Source organism: Oncorhynchus mykiss, chromosome 11 (assembly GCF_057628025.1).
Source record: "Oncorhynchus mykiss isolate SJ-2025 chromosome 11, ASM5762802v1, whole genome shotgun sequence".
In the NCBI taxonomy this organism is placed as follows: Eukaryota; Metazoa; Chordata; class Actinopteri; order Salmoniformes; family Salmonidae; genus Oncorhynchus; species Oncorhynchus mykiss.
In genome coordinates, this window is record NC_143032.1 from 57,169,251 (window position 1) to 57,190,136 (window position 20,886).

The 20,886-nt window shown below is 42.7% G+C and overlaps 1 protein-coding gene across 2 annotated transcripts; it reads right to left on the reverse strand.

The window, feature by feature from the left end:
- Positions 1-191: 191 nt before the first annotated feature.
- On the reverse strand, positions 192-19,680 carry LOC110535981 (dihydropyrimidinase-related protein 2). 2 transcript variants are annotated; one of them, XM_021621417.3, is made up of 14 exons: positions 19,249-19,680; positions 11,478-11,566; positions 9,786-9,970; positions 8,489-8,653; positions 8,252-8,313; positions 7,406-7,486; positions 7,056-7,124; positions 6,658-6,778; positions 6,271-6,427; positions 5,926-6,067; positions 5,508-5,678; positions 4,548-4,727; positions 4,215-4,404; positions 192-2,440 (listed from the first exon to the last, which is right to left on the reverse strand). In XM_021621417.3, the coding sequence occupies exons 1-14, from the start codon at positions 19,288-19,290 to the stop codon at positions 2,349-2,351; spliced, it is 1,746 nt and encodes a 581-aa protein (XP_021477092.3). In that variant the 5' UTR covers positions 19,291-19,680; the 3' UTR covers positions 192-2,348. The 2 variants fall into 2 exon arrangements, with proteins under 2 accessions (XP_021477092.3, XP_090046691.1); XM_090190565.1 differs by lacking the exon at positions 8,252-8,313 and having other exon boundaries at positions 19,249-19,654.
- Between the last annotated feature and the right edge of the window lie 1,206 nt (positions 19,681-20,886).

Here is a 20,886-nt window from a genome sequence, read left to right on the forward strand (position 1 = left end):
TATTATTCTACAATGTAGAAAATAGTCAAAATAATGAAAAAACCTGGAATGAGTAGTTGTGTCCAAACTTTTGACTATATGTGTATGTGTCCCCCCCCCCCCCCCCACTTCTAAAACCAAAGTTGCACCTCTATTTTATGACCAAAACTAAACCAGTATCTGCTAGCACAATAACTGTTAGAGACAAATAATTTTGTTGAATTTTTTAATGTTTAAAACCATTTACATCAACACCGATGGGATTCAATGCCGTCAGGAATAAGTACCCCAAAATCCCAGCAGCCTACAAAACATACATGGTCAACAGTTTATCACTAGATGGCAGGGCAGAGAGGGCAATGACAGTGCTAAGAAATTAGAAATAAACACTATACAAAACCTCTCCATCTGCAATTCAATTACATCACATACAAGCTTGGCATGATGACCTGTACCTAAACAATGCAAGGAGGAAAGAATACAATGCTATACAGAAAACTGATCAGATGAATAAGGAGCCTACTGTAAAAGGTCCCTACTGTACCTTTCACACAGTGAGTGCTTAGTGAGTGGTTAACTAACATTGTCCATACCCTGATGAGTGGCACTAACAGTGGGGTCTAATGTGAATAGGTAAGAGGGTAAAGAGAGTGATGATGGAGCACCTGTTAAAAGTGGCTCCCATCGTCAACACTCACAGAGCTACAAGGAGATGCTATTCTAATGTCTCCAACAATAAGGACAGGAGTCAAACCACATAACCGGCACACTGTAAATAATGGATTTCATTATCATAGCTTTTTTTCACTGGATCTCAAAGCACCACTTGTACTAGCTTTGTCACTGACAGTGCTTAAGATATATTTTTCATAAATACATGGTTCATATAGTGTGCAATCAATCAATACTTTATAGAATAGGCAGGCAAGTGATATTGAACAAACATTCTGAAAAATAACTAAAACAAACATTAATACAAATCAACATTTTCACAGATTCACCTTTTGCACTTTAGCAGATAGAAAATTAAGACCTGTGACGTATGAGACCATGATGGAGGAATGGTAAGAGCTAACCCCGCTTCCCCCGTAAAGTGGTTTTCACAAAGCTTGAATTTGTGTGGTTGAATGGAAAAAGTAGGCACCACCATCTGCACATACACAGCATTGAACAAATAGCACCAGAGAGGTTGCTAGGGGCAACCTTCTATCCAGCATGGCTGTCAGTGTCATTATAAATAAACAGCAGTGTGATTATAGGAAGCCTGGTGTCTTGGCGAGCTTTAACTTTGGAAAGCTAGAGAAGAAAAAAAAAGGATGAAATAAGAGACAAAATGTCTCTCGTCTGTTTTTTTTTTGCCGAAGGTTCTCCCTGCTGCCATGTATTGTGCATGCTTTGTGTCAAAGGTGTTCTGAGTGAGGAGATGAATGGTTTAACCCTACAATACTCTCACCTTTTGACTTCTGTGCATTCCATCTGCAAACAAGCTAAGATCTAATAGTTAATATTTCAAGGATTACAGTAGTGTTTTAGCTCTAGACACGATTGAAAATGTAGAATATTAACAACAAAAATATTACAACAATACAAAAAGTGCAGCAATGAGAGAAAGGAAGATTAAAGTGAATTTGTTTAGCTGAAACTTCTGTGGTAATGCTGACCAGAAAGACTGGGAGGATAATACCAAGAACTCACAGCTGTTTAAAGTCATTCAAATACTGCAAACTGACAGAGCGGTTAAAAGGTCCTCTCAGTTACTTAAACGACACTACTCTAAAGCCTTAAAATTATGCCAAATGCAAGAAACCATTCCATTCACTTATAGGATAGAAGGAAAACAATAAGATGTATTTTAATAAAATATGCCACGTGTCTTTGACAATGATTCAATTCAGTGTCTCCGTAGTTCATAACGACATTTATCACTTCTTGGAAACAATGCGTGTCAAGGCCCATTAAATAGCAGATACATCAAATGCCACGACTGCAATCCACAGTTCCTCTTGTACAATTAAAAGCCAAAATGTAAACAAAGCCCAAACTTAAATGGGATATAAATATACTTGTCACAAAACTGTAAAACATCAAGGGGTCTAAATTCACTTGACTCTTCCTTTAAAAAAAAAAAATGAAGGTGGCATATAGGTCATACAAAACAAAACATTGAGTGCTATCACTTTTTTTTCTTTGAATGAGGTGACAGAGCTGTTAAATATGGATGAAGATGAAGTGTTTTTGACCAGGGTGCAGTTGAGTCAGGGAGAAGGATCACATTATATGAAGCGCCCTCCGTTGGTTGTGATGGTTTGTCTGGGAGTTGGGGTGGATTCTCCCGCTCATCTCCTCTCTGGCTCAGCTGACAGGAGAGCTTAACCCAGGCTGGTGATGTTCGACCTCCCACCAGGGGGCGCCGCGATGCGCTGGGTGTTGCGGCGAGGAATATTATCATCAACCTGTGCACCTGGGCATGAGAGATAGAGAGAAAAAAAGTCTAATCTTAAAGGGGATTTGAATGAGACATCGTTCTGATTTCCCTGACAAAAAAACAACACGAGAAGTTGTTTATTTGTAACAGATTAAATATATTGTAAAATTGCAGGCCAAATGATAAAACTGGAGTGCCTACAGTCGTGGCCAAAAGTTTTGAGAATGACACAAATATACATTTTCACAAAGTCTGCTGCCTCAGTTTGTATGATGGCAATTTGCATATACTCCAGAATGTTATGAAGAGTGATCAGATGAATTGCAAAGTCCCTCTTTGCCATGCAAATGAACTGAATCCCCCAAAAACATTTCAACTGCATTTCAGCCCTGCCACAAAAGCACCAGCTGACATCATGTCAGCGATTCTCTCGTTAACACAGGTGTGAGTGCTGACGAGGACAAGGCTGGAGATCACTCTGCCATGCTGATTGAGTTTGAATAACAGACTGGAAGCTTCAAAAGGAGGGTGGTGCTTGGAATCATTGTTCTTCCTCTGTCAACCATGGTTACCTGCAAGGAAACACGTGCCATCATCATTGCTTTTCACAAAAAGGGCTTCACAGGCAAGGGTATTGCTGCCAGTAAGATTGCACCTAAATCAACCATTTATTAGATCATCAAGAACTTCAAGCAGAGCGGTTCAAATGTTGTGGGCGCCCAAGAAAGTCCAGCAAGTGCCAGGACCGTCTCCTAAAGTTGATTCAGCTACGGGATCGGGGCACCACCAGTACAGAGCTTGCTCAGGAATGGCAGCAGGCAGGTGTGAGTGCATCTGCACGCACAGTGAGGCAAAGTCTTTTGGAGGATGGCCTGGTGTCAAGAAAGGCAGCAAAGAAGCCACTTCTCTCCAGGAAAAACATCAGGGACAGACTGATATTCTGCAAAAGGTACAGGGATTGGACTGCTGAGGACTGGGGTGAAGTAATTTTCTCTGATGAATCCCCTATCCGATTGTTTGGGACATCCGGAAAAAAGCTTGTCCGGAGAAAACAAGGTGAGCGCTACCATCAGTCATGTGTCATGCTAACAGTAAAGCATCCTGAGACCATTCACGTGTGGGGTTGCTTCTCAGCCAAGGGAGTGGGCTCACTCACAATTTTGCCTAAGAACACAGCCATGAATAAAGAATGGTACCAACACATTCTCCGAGAGCAACTTCTCCCAACCATCCAGGAACAGCTTGGTGACGAACAATGCCATTTCCAGCATGATGGGGCACCTTGCCATAAGGCAAAAGTGATAACTAAGTGGCTCGGGGAACAAAACATCTTGGGTCCATATTTTGGGTCCATGGCCAGGAAACTCCCCAGACCTTAATCCCATTGAGAATTTGTGGTCAATCCTCAAGAGGCGGGTGGACAAACAAAAACCCACAAATTCTGACAAACTCCAAGCATGGATTATTCAAGAATGGGCTGCCATCAGTCAGGATGTGGCCCAGAAGTTAATTGACAGCATGCCAGGGTGGATTGAAGGGTCAACACTGCAAATATTGACTCTTTGCATCAACTTCATGTAATTGTCAATAAAAGCCGTTGACACTTATGTAATGCTTGTAATTATACTTCAGTATTCCATAGTAAAATCTGACAAAAATATCTAAAGACACTGAAGCAGCAAACTTTGTGAAAATTAATATTTGTGTCATTCTCAAAACTTTTGGCCACAACTGTACATGTCTTAGTATTATGCTATTCCTACTGATGTTCTATGTAAGAGCTGTGAGAGACATTTTGAGCTGTACTCACCAGACAGGCTGAAGCCAGACTGGTGCAGGTTGCGGACTGGCTGAGGACCCTGCTGATGCAGTTGCTGCTGCTGCTGCAGCTTGGCTGGAGAGGTCTTCACCGAGGTGACCGGAGTCATTACCTTAGGTGTCACATTCTCACACACTGGCCCGTCATAGAGACCCCTGGGGACCCCCCTCAGCTCCGTCAGCTTGGAGGAGACAAACAGAGAGACAGACAGACAGACAAGATGACAGCATCAGTTCGGCTGTTCGAGTTCTGCGATCATCACTGTCAGTAGGAATGGTCATAAACAATCTATTCTGTGCCAATTTCCCAGCACTATAGACTCACCCTGCTGCGAGCCTTTATCCTCCTGTAGACATGGTCAGGGAACGGCTTGCGGCTCACATAGCGCCCACATCCCTCAGTGGTATGGAGGTCGCCCTCTTCCAACACGATTTTGCCCTGGCTGATCACCACCAGGGGAGCTCCACGCACCTCAATGCCCTCAAAGATATTATAGTCCACAGCCTGCAGAAGAACAGCTCTGATGAGAACAGTGACAAATAGACTGACACAGTACAAGAGGGCAAATAACATAGAAAGAGAACACCAAGACTACACGATTATCACATGCACAAAACAACAACACATTTAAACAAGTTGAGGCCTTTTTCAATATGAACTTCAGTCTGGGCCTTAGTCTTTCAATGACTTGTGCCAGCATGGTGATGTCCATCAATCACATCAACATAGATGCCCAGAGAGAAAGACTGACTGTTACACTGTTACACAGTGAGTCACTGACATTCAGCTCACATCCTAATGGGAAACTAGTGCTAATATAGCCAGCTAGCTCCTCTAAATGAAGAGTAGTGATGACTCAGTGAGCGATAAAAAAAGAATAATAATACAAATCGTTTGTCACACCAGATAGGTGCAGTGAAATGTGACGTTTTACAGGGTCAGACATAGCAGTACAGCGCCCCGGACCAAATTATGGTTAAGTGCATTGCTCAAGGGCACATCAACAGATTTTTCACCTTGCCGGCTTGGGTATTCAAACCCAAACCGACAAGTTACTGGCCGAACGCTCTAACCGCTAGGCTACCAAACAGTCTGCATGAGGTGTTCTGTGCCAAGTCATTTCAGGTGAGTAGATTTTTACTTGTTAGGTTGGATCAAAGCTTTGTTGGTAAAAGACCTTCAATGTTTCATATGAAAATGAGTCCTACATACAGTAGGTGTGACTAAAACCATGAATAAATACCATGACATGGTCAATACAGTGTGGGTTGGCCAGGCTCTTACCACGTTGTGGCTCTTGGCAGAGATGACCTTGCTGACGTCTGGGTCCCAGAGGACCAGGTCGGCGTCAGAGCCCACAGCGATGCGGCCCTTACGGGGGTACAGGTTGAAGATCTTAGCTGCATTGGTGCTGGTCACAGACACAAACTGGTTCTCATCCATTTTTCCAGTCACCTAAGGGAATCAGAAGACAAGGCGCTGTCACTTCCTTTCTAACAAAACAGCTGCAAACATTCACCACTAACTGAGACAACCGCTTGATGACATGAATAACTGTGGCACAAACAGGGAAAGTAGATTGATTGTTAATACCACAATATCTGTCTATTTACAATAACATGATACATTTAAAAGAAGCATGTGTGATTGGGGTATGTTTGATGGTAGGAAACCCGGCCGAAAAGTCAGTAGTGTGCCTCACCACACACTTGTCCCAGATGAGGGAGAGTCTCTCCTCAGTGCCGTTGGTGCCCTCTGGGATGAGGGTGAAGTTGTCTTTACCCACGGCACGCTGGGAGGTGTGGAACGTGCAATGAGCACTACCAGTCACCTGCAGGTCACCACTGGAAAGGAACAGAGGATGGAGAGGAAGAGGGAGAGAGACTACTGACAGGTCTTATGTTTGATCTTTCTGTCTTGAGTGATACGACTTTCCAGGAGGCTAGGATGACATACCGCCCTCTGGTGGAAGATGTGTGTAAGTAACACACGATTACTGCATAGCTCTGTGCTGAATAGAGGTACATAGTGTAAATGGTGTACCTACCAGGAGAGCAGTGAGTTGAGATAGTCGGGGGTGGTGGGGTCGGGGCTGAGGGGTGGGGAGGTGATGAAGGCAGCTGCCTTGGCCCAGTTCTTACTCCAGTAGTGGGTGCCGTCCGTGCCCAGGCTGGCAGAGATGGGCTCTCCATACACCACAGCGCCTAGAGTACCACAGAAACACAGCAAAACACGAGGTCAGCATGGCAGGGAGAGTCAGTGTTCTATACACCTCAGAGTGCTCGTGCCCGGTCTCCAAGGCAGGACTGATTTACAAGTGGAATAATTTATGTGGGATTTGACATTTAGTGTATCTATAACCACAGAGAACAATCAATACAAAAACATGTTGCAGTAGTCCATCACCACACTACTTTCTCCTTTTTACTAGTACCCTTTTTCCTGGCCAGGGCGATGACGTCAGCAGCACTCTTGCTCATCACCTTGGTGATGTACAGGGGGCAGTTGGTCTGATTGGCCACAGTGACTGACCGGTTGACTGCCTCTGCCTCCACCTACACACCAGACACACAGAGAGAGGGATTTCAGTCCAAACGGACCAGACTCAGTGACCTTCATGTTGAGTTACTGACTAGCTTTAATGCTTCTTGGCATTCTGGAAGAAGCAAGCACTCAGACACTTGACTCACTCGTTTACTTTACATCTGTAGTGAATTCTGTTAATATCATACAGCCTCTTCCCTAATGTCCATGTAAAGCAACCAAAGGCACACATCAAATACAAGCAGAAGGCTGATAGAAGCACAGGACCTGGCAAGAGGTCATACTTACCTCCTCTGGGCGGCTCAGTACATGACCCTCAGGGCCAGTGATGCCCAGCTCCAGGATCCTGCACTGCTCCTGCAAACACATCAGACAACAGCTTTTAAAAATATATATAATTTATTGCCACATACAATAAATCTGTGAAATGTGTTGTTTTGCAGGGTCAGCCATAGTAGTACGGCACCCCTAGAACAACCTAGGGATAAGTGCTTTGCTCAATGGTATATCATCCTATTTTTCACCTCGGGTATTCGAACCAGCGACCTTTCAGTTACAGGTGCAACGCTCTAACCCTTAGGCTACCTGCGCTTGGCAAGCTGGGACACGGTGATAGGGTTTATTAGAGGTTCTGTTACCTGGGCAATGATGTCCCCATTTTCTGCGTGCACCTGAGCGATGGCACCCAGGTCTCTGATGACACCGAACACCTCGTACATCTACAGGAGGAGGAAAGCAGCCGGTCACACGCAGGGCAGGGAACCAGAGGCTTTAGGCAATGAGGACACTTACAAGATGACTGGAGATCTCTTTATCAGAGCAACACGTGTTGGATGAGAATCAGAATCAGAAGGAGAGCGCTAAATGCACAGATTAGTTCATTTACTCCACTTCTCTCTTTAGCTTGGACCACTTTGTTCAACTCAGAATTCCCACGGCAATCAACTAGGTATTCACAGCTGCAATAGGCCACAGGAAACGGTCAGGCAATCTTTCAGCACGTGTTGCAAGAGTCATCCCCAGTGTCAGTCCTAAACACTAACCAGCCTGAGCTGAGTGGGAAAACTCAATATTGGCCCATAACAAAGCTCTCACAGAAAGACATGAGGCACATGGGAGTGATCATTCACCCCAGACAGACAATCCTTTACCTAGCATTCAGAAGGCAGTAGACTTTCCAGAAGAGGTGAAGAGGTCTACAATAATCTCTGAATGTTTGGAGCAAGCAAGATACGCAGGCGTAACGTGAACAATCGTGCAAATCCCTCATTTTCAACTACTTTTTACGCCTGCTAATCTATAGTTAGGATTCAGCCTCCAAAGAGTTTATCAGAAATGTAATACAGAATGTCATTCTGTCATGCAATTTAGCTACACAAAGTGCAATGCAATCATTACTTTAAAAAGGCACAAGCCTCCAGAAATGTTGACTCCTCCATCCGTCGCCAGTAAATCATACCAATCTGAAACGCTTCAAATCGTACCTGGGAGTCGGAAAGTTGGAAAACATCCTTATAAGCCAAATAGACCAGGAAAGAGTTGACACCTAAAGATAGAAAACTTATGAGCAATAGTAGCAATAAAAGGATAGAAAAGGGAGAGGAAAGGACACAGGAAGGAAATAAACCAGAAAGAGTCTTAGTAGAAGTAATAACTGCCCCAACCCCCTGACATGAGTGAATGTAGGGAGAATGGGTTGTGTAATTGTGTTAGCGGCGTACCATGGTCCTTCACCAGGCTCTCCATCTCCTCCTGCATGCCCTTGTGCCAGTTAGTGATGTCCACATGCAGGGAGTAGTCACAGCAGGACTTGCTGTCGGCCCATTCCCTCCACTGGTTGAACGCTGCCAGCAGGCTCACACCAGGTTCTGGAACCACATGATCAACTACACACACACACAAACACACACCATTGAAAACACACTAGCAGTAACATTATCACATTTTACAGAGGCCAGATATATTCAAAATCATGAGACAACGTGAACATCTGGTATTTAGTATTTTATTAGGATCCCCAATTAGACCACTGCCAAGGCAGTGGCTACTCCTCCTGGGGTCCAAACAGGAAACAAAACACAACAAATAAAATGCATAACACAATTAAAAATACAGTACAAAATATTGTCCCTGTCAGCGGGGTGGCAGAGAGTTCCATGTAGTCATGACTATTTAAAACTGTGCGTTTCCCAGCCTCTGTTCTGGACCAGGGTACTGTGAAGAAACCTCTGCCTGCATGTCTTGTGTTGTACTGATGAGTGCCCGAAATGTGTGCAAACTGCTTGAACAGACAGTTCTGTACCTTTAACCCATCAACACCTTGCACAAAGACCAATAGTGATGCAGTCAATCTCTCCTCAAATCAACATGCGCGCAATGACGGATGGACACACGCAGGCCGCCTGGTCAGCATGTTAGAGAGGCTTCCATTAAAGAAAACCCTCTGTTCTATTAGATAGGTAACTCTCAATCCATGATAAGGCAGAGAATATAAATCCATAAAACCTACGTTTTGTCAGCAATAGGTTATGATCAATGATATCAAAAGCTGCACTGAAATCTAACAAAACAGACCCCACAATCTTATTATTATCAATTTCTTTCGGCCAATCATTAGTCAATTATGTCAGTTTCGAGCATGTTGAGTGCCCTTCCTTATAAGCATGCTGAAAGTCTGTTGTTTTCTGTAAAATAACATTGTATTTGCTCAAAAGTGATTTCCAAAAGTTTGCTAAACACTATTAACAGGCCGATTAATGGTTCAAACAGCCAACCAAAGGGTGATATGCTATTCTTTGGCTGTGTAATGACCTTTTCCCTTCCTCCAGGCCTGAGGGCACACACCGTCTTCTAAGCTTAAATTGAAAATGCGGCAAACAGGGGGAAAAATTATTCCGTTACCAACTTCAACAATTTACCATCTAGGATGTCAGTACCAAGTATCAGTAAGTCAAAATCTACCTAGACATCACATGTATTATGGGTTTCTGTCAAGTATGCCATTTCATTAGTACATACTGATCATGGTGGTTCCCCCAGCCAGAGCAGCTCGGGTGCCCTGGTAGAAGTCATCTGCTGACACCATGCCCCTGTCTGGCATCTGGAAGCGTGTGTGCACATCTATGCCCCCGGGCATCACCATGTGCCCATGGGCATCAATGATTTTCACCCCACCAGGAACAATCAGGTTCTCTCCAATTTGCCTGAGAGAAGAAGAAAGGGATTGAGAGAAATTATCAAAGGGTATTACAAAACAATATACAGATTTTCTTCATATAAACTCAGCAAAAAAATAAACGTCCTCTCACCGTCAACTGCGTTTATTTTCAGCAAACTTAACATGTGTAAATATTTGTATGAACATAACAAGATTCAACAACTGAACAAGTTCCACAGACATGTGACTAACAGAAATGGAATAAAGGGGGGAGGTCAAAAGTAACAAGCAGTATCCAGTGTGGCCACCAGCTGCATTAAGTACTGCAGTGCATCTCCTCCTCATGGACTGCACCAGATTTGCCAGTTCTTGCTGTGAGATGTTACCCACCAAGGCACCTGCAAGTTCCTGGACATTTCTGGGGGGAATGGCCCTCACACTCCGATCCAACAGGTCCCAGACGTGCTCAATGGGATTGAGATCCGGGCTCTTCACTGGCCATGGCAGAACACTGGCATTGCTGTCTTGCAGGATATCACGCACAGAATGAGCAGTATGCTGGAGGGTCATGAGGGAGGAGGATGTCTTCCCTGTAACGCATAGCGTTGAGATTGCCTGCAATTTTTTAAAATTGTACCTTTATTTAACCAGGCAAGTCAGTTAAGAACAAATTCTTATTTTCAATGGGTTAACTGCCTGTTCAGGGGCAGAACGACAGCTCGGGGGTTTGAACTTGCAACCTTCCGGTTCCTAGTCCAACTCTCTAACCACTAGGCTACCCTGCCGCCCCAATTACAACAAGCTCAGTCCGATGATGCTGTGACACCCCGCCCCAGACCATGGCGGACCCTCCACCTCCAAATCGATCTCGCTCCAGAGTACAGGCCTCGGTGTGACGCTCATTTCTTCGACGATAAACGCAAAGCCGACCATCACCCCTGGTGAGACAAAACCGTGACTCGTCAGTGAAGAGCACTTTTTGCCAGTCCTGTCTGGTCCAGCAACGGTGGGTTTGTGCTCATAGGCGACGTTGTTGCCAGTGATGTCTGGTGAGGACCTGCCTTACAACAGGCCTACAAGCCCTCAGTCCAGCCTCTCTCAGCCTATTGCGGACAGTCTGAGCACTGATGGGAGGGATTGTGTGTTCCTGGTGTAACTCGTGCAGTTGTTGTTGCCATCCTGTACCTTTCCCGCAGGTGTGATGTTCGGATGTACCGATCCTGTGCAGGTGTTGTTACATGAGTCAGTAGAAAGACCTCTTTAGTGTCCTAAGTTTTCATAACTGTGACCTTAATTGCCTACTGTCTGTAAGCTGTTAGTGTCTTAACAACCATTCCACAAGTGCGTGTTCATTAATTGTTTATGGTTCATTGAACAAGCATGGGAAACAGTGTTAAAACCCTTTAAAATGACGATATGTGAAGTTATTTGGATTTCTACTAATTATCTTTGAAAGACAGGGTCCTGAAAAAGGGACGTTTCTTATTTTACTGAGTTTATATAACCAACAAAGGTGCAAGCAAGAAAATGGCACTCTAACTATTAGGACTTACTTGATGACTCCATCCTCCATATAGATGTCAGCAAGGAAAGACTGGTCATCATTCACAATCTTCCCACCTTTGATTAGGAGACGATCACTCTGTGGGAAGAGACAGAATTTCATTTACATTTGACTTGATTGTATTTATAGCAGTGAGCACCACAACCCATTGATTAAAAAGCATATTCCACATTGAACATATTTGCCATGAAAGGTAAGCTAGCCAATACTCAACACCGGCACATCCATCCGTCCAGGAGAGCTTTAACAGAACCACACTGAATAGAAGCACAGAGGCGTTCCATGAGTAGCTAACGAACAAGCTGCACACAAGGATAGAATCCTCGGCATGCATTCCTGTATAGAACAGCACTAGGGCTTTGCCAAGACATGGCCATTGTCTAGTCTGCCAAGAAACCCCAAACAACAATGCATAAGCAGAGCTAAGTGAAAAACAAAGTAACACAACGGTATTCAAAAATGTACGTTTGATTTGTTTACATGGAACATTTCAAACAAAAGGACACAGGTTTATGGACACATCTTTCTTTCTTTGTCTCTTTCTGCAAAGTTTTCATAACCAACTATTCCCAACCAGAGCTGTTTCTTTCTCTGTCAAACCAGTGATGCAGTTAACAGAGGCTCATAACGCGTCTCCATATTATGTGAGTGCAAAGACTGGGCTAATGTCCAACAGAAAAGCCTTATTAAAGCAACCACATCCATAATCTACTCAGACAGCACTCGGATTGTACATTTTTACTAGCCTAGGCTATATCTTTCATATAGAATCAGGCTTTATACATTAAGTCATAAGAGATTCCACCCCGATCACAAACAGCTCAGATCATGGAGAATAGCTCAGATCAGAGGGGTAGCTTAGTTCAGTCTGAGATGCAGAGGAAAGTGCTGTGTAGACTAGGGCATGGGTTAATGGAAGACCAAGAGCATGCACTTAAGCTGCAATACGTCAATTTTTGGGCAACCTGACCAAATGCATCTTTTACTTTTGGTTTTGTACACCAGCTTCAAACTGAAAAAACAACATATGGTTAATGAAAATATATTTCACAGCAGTTTAGATGGTACAATGATTCTCTACATTAGGTGAACTACACTAAACAAAAATATAAACGCAACATGCAACAATTTTACTGAGTTACAGTCCATAAGTAAAATCAGTCAACTGACAAATGAATTTGGCCCCAATCTATGGATTTCACATGACTGGGAATACAGATACGCATCTGTTGGTCAGATACTTTTTTTTATTTTAAAAGGTAGGGGTCTGGATCAGAAAACCAGTCAGTATCTGGTGTGATCACCATTTGCCTCATGCAGCATCTCCTTTGCATAGAGTTGATGTGGCTGTTGATAGTGGCCTGTGGAATGTTGTCCCACTCTTCAATGGCTGTGCAAAGTTGCTGAATATTGGCAGGAACTGGAACACACTTTCATACATGTCAATCCAGAGCATCCCAAACATGCTCAATGGGTGACATGTTGGGTGAGTATGCAGGCCATGGAAGAACTGGGACATTTTCAGTTTACAGGAATTGTGTAGACATGGGGCCGTGCATTATCACTCCAGATCACAGAGTGCCAGTGAAGGTGAACATTTGCCCACTGAAGTTGGTTACAACGCCGAACTGCAGTCAGGTCAAGACCTCGATGAGAATGATGAGCACGCAAATGAGCTTCCCTGGGACGGTTTCTGACAGTTTTTGCAGAAATTCTTCAGTTGTGCAAACCCACAGTTTCATCAGCGGTCCGGGTTGCTTGTCTCAGACGATTTCCTGCAGGTGAAGAAGCCGGATGTTGAGGTCCTGGGCTGGCATGGTTACACGTGTTTAGTGGTTGAGGCCAGTTGGAAGTACAGCCAAATTCTCTAAAATGATGTTGGAGGCGGCTTACCGTAGAGGAATTCCAATTAAATTCTCTGGCAACAGCTCTGGTGCACATTCCTGCAGTCAGCATGCCAATTGCGCGCTTCCTCAAAACTTGAGAACATTTGTGGCATTGTGTTGTGTGACAAAACTGAACATTTTAGAGTGGGCGTTTGTCCCCAGCACAAGGTGCACCTATGTAACGATCATGCTGTTTCATCAGCTTCTTGATATGCCACACATGTGTAACGTGGATGGATTACCTTGGCAAAGATGAAATGCTCACTAACAGGGATGTAAACAAATGTGTGCATGGGACCAACACTTTACATGTTGCGTTTATATTTTTGTTCAGTATATTACAATTTTAGCAACAAGGAAATGGAGGAGTGACATCTGCACAATGCACCTTTAAGAGTAGGAAAAATAATCCCATTTCCATCTAAGGAGAGCATGTTAGTGTAGGCTCGGGCTGGCCTACTTCTCATCAGGCTTTCCTCGGTGAGTGTGGGCTGGGTAGCTTCTGTAATGAGGCTGACAGAGGCTCTCTCCAGACTGCACAGCAGCCCACAAGATGTAGGATGTTAGTATCCCCTAGCTAGCACCCTGACCTGACCACTTCCACCTTCAGACAGTGAAACCACTAATGGCCGCAGAGAAGACTTTAGACAAACCTCAGAATCTTAAAGGCAATCCAAAAGGGCATTCTTCCATCACGATCTAACAGACTATTGTCAAGTGGGTCAGATTATGCTACATTTCTGGACTCAAACTGGAACATTTTTAATAACAGGCCTGAATGCAGAGAATAAAGTACACTGGTTCCAATATCCTCTTTTAGAACCATGAGTGATCTTGTCTTACTTATCTTCTTCTGTTCATCATCCATAGTAATACCTGTATCTTTAATAGTCTTAGGAGATCTAGGCAAAACACTGATGTATTGTGTTTTAATCTATGTCTTGCCACTGCAGAGGCAGGTGATAACTGAAGCACATTTTAATAAACACCTCACAAACAGAATGACATCATGAATTGGTCACACCTAAATGCACCAGTGGAGGTAAACTATTTATTCAGAGAAATAAACATCCCTGAGATTGAAAGCCTCAAGGGCAAGCATATAATTGATTTATGTCATGGTAATGCTGTTAACAATTGGGCCCAAGGTATAATTGTGAAAAATCTGAGCAACTCCATGCTGTGCAAATTCTTGACACAGTGATGAAGTGAGAGCGAAATGAAATACAACCACTCCACTGAATGGCATTTAGAACATACATTATGACTAGTTAGGTAATGAAAATCCATATCCTCACTTAAAAATGCTTCCTCTTGCCTCATGTAGTGAGCCCAGCCCAGTAAAAATGCTGAGCTGGATGGGCTCTGTGGATGAGTGGATGGGTAATCTTTGTGACACGGAAATTATTCTGTACCAAACACTCTCCTGGAATTATTTAGGCTACAGTCATAGACTTCGCATCATTGTATCTGTCCCATTATGGTGTCTGTGAGAGCATGGGCAGTGCCATTAAAGCCATCTACATTTTGAAGTAGTCAATTTTCTTATTCTGCTGCTTCTATGAGTTTTGGGATGGCAGGTAGCTTAGTGGTTAGAGCGTTGGGCCAGTAACAGAAAGGTTGCTAGATCGAATCCCTAAGCTGACAAGTTAAAAATCTGTCGTTCTGCCCCTGAACAAGGCAGTTAACCCACTGTGCCTAGGCCGTCATTGTAAATAAGAATTTGTTCTTAACTGACTTGCCTAGTTAAAATAAATAAATACATGAGTTGGAAAACAAACTGAAAGGGTGCACACTGCCACCTAGAGTGTGTTGTTTGAATTGGTATGAAGCCACGGTTGGCAATTTACTGCCCCCTGCAGTTATGGAATGTTTCCTTACTAGTATAATTTATTGGCTGATCCCTTCTGGTGACTTGGATGGAATTATGTGATCTTTCCTTAAAGAGATTCTCTGGTACTTTTGTATACATTTTAGCAAGTAGTTCTGAAAGTAGCGATCACAAGCATAAAGTGGTCCCTGAAAATTGCATACACATATGTGCAGATATGTGAACTATGTCACTGCCGTCTCTGCTGTGTGAATGATGTGCATCTGGCTCAAATGGCGAGGGGCTGAAGCTCATTGGTTGAACTCAAATTGCTTGGGGCTGGCCCATGTGGGGGAAAATATAGGGCAAATGGCACCGCATAGCTTCCAGAAAAACAGTTGCTTTCAAACTAGGGATTTTGTGGCTAATTGAGATAAAACACAGGGTTTCTATTAGCTGATAATAGCCGGATTTTGGACGATACAAAAATGAGAAAAGTCTATAAAATTGGGGTCCGCCGATTGTCCGAGAAGGAAAAAAAACGTGTTTTTAACCTATTCATTGATGGAAATACTAATCAATGTAAATACATTGGACTGGTCATGCTTATTGGTCTATAGGTTAATTTGCATAAGAGGAATTAAATTGGCACATGTGTACTGTATATTAAGTATCTTATTTATCACAGGTATACAAAATGCAGATACAGAGGCTTTGAGCTGAAAATCTGTCAGACAGCGCGAGAGCTGCTGCTACGGCATCTCAAACAGCAACCACACAGGAAACGGAAGGCAGGTTTCATCAGCGCATCACACACCACTTTGCATTGGGCTGGAGACAGTATGCACTTTCAGAAAACATACACTTAATTGTCTGAAACCTGAAGGTTTTACTACATATTATGAGGCATGTTTGGCCTTGCTTCAAAGTAGCCCAGTCAAAATCAGACTATATCCGGAGGCAATTATTTTATATCAACTTTTTTTCATCGTCCAGTAGCTAAAGGCACAATCCTAGTCATATTAGCAACCCATGCTAGTTGTTAAATATTAGAACTCCCCTCTTTCTAAATTTCGAACAGACATTTTCATCTCTGTCACATGAAACCGTTTGCATGTGCTGTGCACCTTTGACATCTGTGTTTTCTCTGTGTTTTCCCGCTAACTGCATTATGGAACAAACATTCATCCATAGCCTACTGCCTTCTGTGCATTGCTACTCTTATAATGTGAGGAAATAATAGTTTATCAACATTTTAAACTAAACATTCTGATCTATATTCCCACAACTGTCCCAAAGTCTGTTTGGAATAGGCTATTTCCTTCTCGACAAGCTGACCAATGCAATAGGTAAACTTTTCTACTATTGGGGATAGTAGATTGACATAGGCTAGTGATTTTGCTGTTCATTACTCGTGTTGTTGGCTGAGAAAAAGTAAATGTGGCCCGTTACTCTAGCATCTTCAATGTGCACATCAGAATTTGGTATGAAGGAGCGCACATCATTGCATCCTCGACTTGTATGTTCTGTTAATATGAATTATCGTAATCAAATGTGATTCTTTCATTCTGAGCTCTGTGGGAGGACTCCCTAATCAGGTTACGCACCCCATGCTAAAACAGGCTTTAGGGCACTACAGTCCTCCAACTATCTCTATGGCTACAGGTCAAATGTTCAGTAAGGCTAGAGGTCGACCGATTATGATTTTTCAACGCCGATACCGATTATTGGAGGACCAAAAAAGCCGATCGAAGCCGATAAAATCGGCCAATTTTAAAAAAAAAAACGTTTTTGTAATAATGACAATTACAACAATACTGAATGAACACTTAATTTAACTTAATATAATACATCAATAAAATAAATTTAGCCTCAAGTAAATAATGAAACATGTTCAATTTGGTTTAAATAATGCAAAAAACTAAGTGCTGGAGAAGAAAGTACAAGTGCAATATGTGCTATGTAAGAAAGCTAACGTTTCAGTTCCTTGCTCAGAACATGAGAACATATGAAAGCTGGTGGTTCCTTTTAACATGAGTCTTCAATATTCCCAGGTAAGAAGTTTTAGGTTGTAGTTATTATAGGAATTATAGGACTATTTCCCTCTATACCATTTGTATTTCATTAACCTTTGACTATTGGATGTTCTTATAGGCACTTTAGTATTACCAGTGTAACAGTATAGCTTCCGTCCCTCTCCTCGCTCCTCCCTGGGCTCGAACCAGCAACACAACGACAACAGCCACCATCGAAGCAGCGTTACCCATGCAGAGCAAGGGGAACAACTACTAGAAGGCTCAGAGCGAGTGACGTTTTAAACATTATTAGCGCACGCTAACTAGCTAGCCATTTCACTTCGGTTACACCAGACTCATCTCGGGAGTTGATAGGTTTGAAGTCATAAACAGCGCAATGCTTGACGCACAACGAAGAGCTGCTGGCAAAACGCCCGAAAGTGCTGTTTGAATGAATGTTTACGTGCCTGCTTCTGCCTACCACCGCTCAGTCAGATACTTAGATACTTGTATGCTCAGTCAGATTATATGCAACGCAGGACACGCTAGATAATATCTAGTAATATCAACCATGTGTAGTTAAGTAGTGATTATGATTGTTTTTTTAAAGATAAGTTTAATGCTAGCTAGCAACTTACCTTGGCTTACTGCATTCGCGTAACAGGCAGTCTCTTTTCTTTTTCTTTCTTCTTTTTAAATAATAATAATCGGCGATCAAAAACAACGATTTCAGATTGTTATGAAAACATGAAATCGGCCATTCCAATTAATCGGTTGACCTCTAGTCTAGGCATAGCCATGGGAAGAATGGATGCTGAGGGTGCTGCAGCACCCCCCGATAAAAAAAACATAAAAATAATAATTACTTTTCAGCAGAGCGGAGAAAACTACTCCTCAGCATACCTCCCCACAGCCAAATCCATGTACATTACCAGCATCCCATAACTTATCTCTTTGCTTAGGTGGGGTGAGAGAGTAGCCTAGTTCATGCAAATAACAGGGCCCCCTTTTAAAGCCACACCATGCTGTCATCTGAAGGCTGGGGGCTGCTGGAATTGAGCCGTTTGTATGCAATGCCTGAGATGTCAGGGGTTTAGATAGGCCTCCTCCAGTTGTGAAGGAGATCCGACAGCTGCCTGAAAATAACAGTTCCCCTCCATGCTGCCCTTGCAGAAACAAAAATGGACAGCTATCAATAACCTTTTTATTTCAATAATTCATATATTTTAGAGAGAAACGCACAAAAATGTGTGGTTTGTTATTTGATTCAAGCCATTTAATGCCTAAATGTCATTACTGTATCTACAGTATATTTCAGCATATAGTCAAAAGCCAGGCCTTCACGATCACAGCAAAAAGCAAGGATGGATTTCATCCAATGACCTACTTTATAGAAATGTTTTTTTCCCTTTCAATTACTGTCCCCATCCCCAAATGGCATGATGGCAAATCAACCCAATGCTTTCTAGGTGACAAATACATATTTATTCAATTAATATATTTCCAAACAATTTGGAAATAATGAGGCCTAGCTAAAACAAATGCTATTGTTGCTGGGATTTTCCTCACATTTGATTTTATATGATGGTATTCCCAAGGTCTATAACTACAGTATTACCAATACTGCATTAAAAGTATAATATAATCAATCTGAATATATGGAGGAAGAAGTACATAATGTCCCAATCGTCTATTATTTTTCCCTTAACCTGCCGCTAGGCTAAATCGTCTAACATGGTAGGATATTGAATGGCTGCAAAATAGGATGCACACAATAAAACGCGCGTCCCAATGAGTATTCCAATGACAAGAGCGAGCTACAATGCGTTCAATTTCTTATGACCAATTACAGTGTCTTTGTTAATTATAGCAGTGCAAGTGGTGACATTGCATTTGTACAAATGGACCCAGTCCTCCTCAGACTATGCTGGCTGTAGCTAGCAAGCTAACTGTGTAATCCCCACTGCTAGCTTGTTCAGCCATGCATCGCCGGTCTAGATTTTACATACCATTTTGTAAAACTATAAGCATTTAAAACACAATACTCACTGTAATGCGTGGAATATTTTTCTTTCCCTGGTACCCGGACATTTTAGCGGCGCGTTGTCAGCCTCCTCGATTACGGTAGTCACCACACTTATGTACCGCTAGCAATGAAAGGAATGGATGCTCAGATGTGTTGAGACCAGTCCACGCCCAGGCAAAATTGTGTCTGCAGCTATCCCCTGCAACAGAACCAATAACTAAATTCGTGAAATAACTCTATCCGTTCCAACGTCCAAAGAGGTTTGCTGAATGAACCTGAACGGTCTGACAGTCTTTCCTCACGTTCCAATGCTGAGCCAAGCCTGTCCAGACAGTCAGTCACCAACAGGGAGCGAGAATATAACCGGAGATGAGGGCCATGGCCACCGTGCATGCGCAACGCCCCACCCTGCTCCCATCTTCGCTCTCCAGCTCACCTGCTCTACCAGCAAGTCTGGAGCATGAGATAAGTAGCAGTAACACTGATGCTAATTTGACTTGTCTGAAACAATGCAACTTCCTTTATTCAGAAAGGACAAACAAAGTCAAAAGGGATGTGTGTTACGAATAACCCAAACCTGTATAATCAAGTTGTGCATGGTCAACATGAATGTTACTACGTTACTAATGTAGTGGGGAAAAGGCCCACACACTGATGTTCCTATACCAACTCTATTGTGACAAGGTACTGTCAGGTTTAAAGTTAACCACCACCTTTGATCGAAAGCAATGTTGTGCTTATTTAGTAAGACATATTGTGTGTGGAAGCCTTATGGATTAAATGCTCTTACTTTTCACTAAACAATATGAAAGTGAAGTGCATGTTGATTTAATTAATTCCTTAATTTAAAAATGAAACAAGGTCATTCACTTGTATAGGCCCAGTTAGTCTGCCTAACACCTAACTCGAAGTCCTCCTGACTTCAGTCTGGAAAGGCTATTTTGATGTTCTCGGCACGATGCATCGATGTTTTTACTGATTGGTTCTCTGTGTCTTTCTCACTCGAACACCAACATGGACAAGCACAAATAGCCCCGAGCGCCCCCTTCCAATACAAAAGTTGGATTTTCAAATCCAAACAATTTAGTCTCAAACCCCAGGAAAGACACCCGATTAGACTAATTACCCCATTAAAAGGTAGAAATCATCATAACAATCACACCATTGTAGTCTAATCGGGTGGGAAAAAATAATCACAACACATAACACCTACTTCATCCTCAGAACTCCTACGGTTAGCCAATCAAAATGTCTGAAATCCCCAAACCCCTCCTCTATTGCCATGGATTTACGATGAGATAGTTTATGTCAGAGTTGACTTTTAGTAGCAGGTTAGAATTTACGCAGCAGGTTAGGATAATGCATGTAGCAGGTTAGGATACTTAGGTTATGGTTAGGAAAAGGTTAGGGTTAGCTAAAATGCAAACAAATCTACTTTTGACTTCAATTTGACATAAACTGTATCCCAGTTAGCCATGACCGGTATTTGTCCCTTTATAGAGTATACAATAATCAAGGGAAACAGTGAATGGGATAAACCAAGAGGGATCTCTTTCCTACAAAACATTGTTCCGGCATACACACAGACTTAAAAAAATCACAAAGAAATGTAAACATTAATTTGGTCACATTTCATGTTGAAGCTTAGAGGACAGACATCC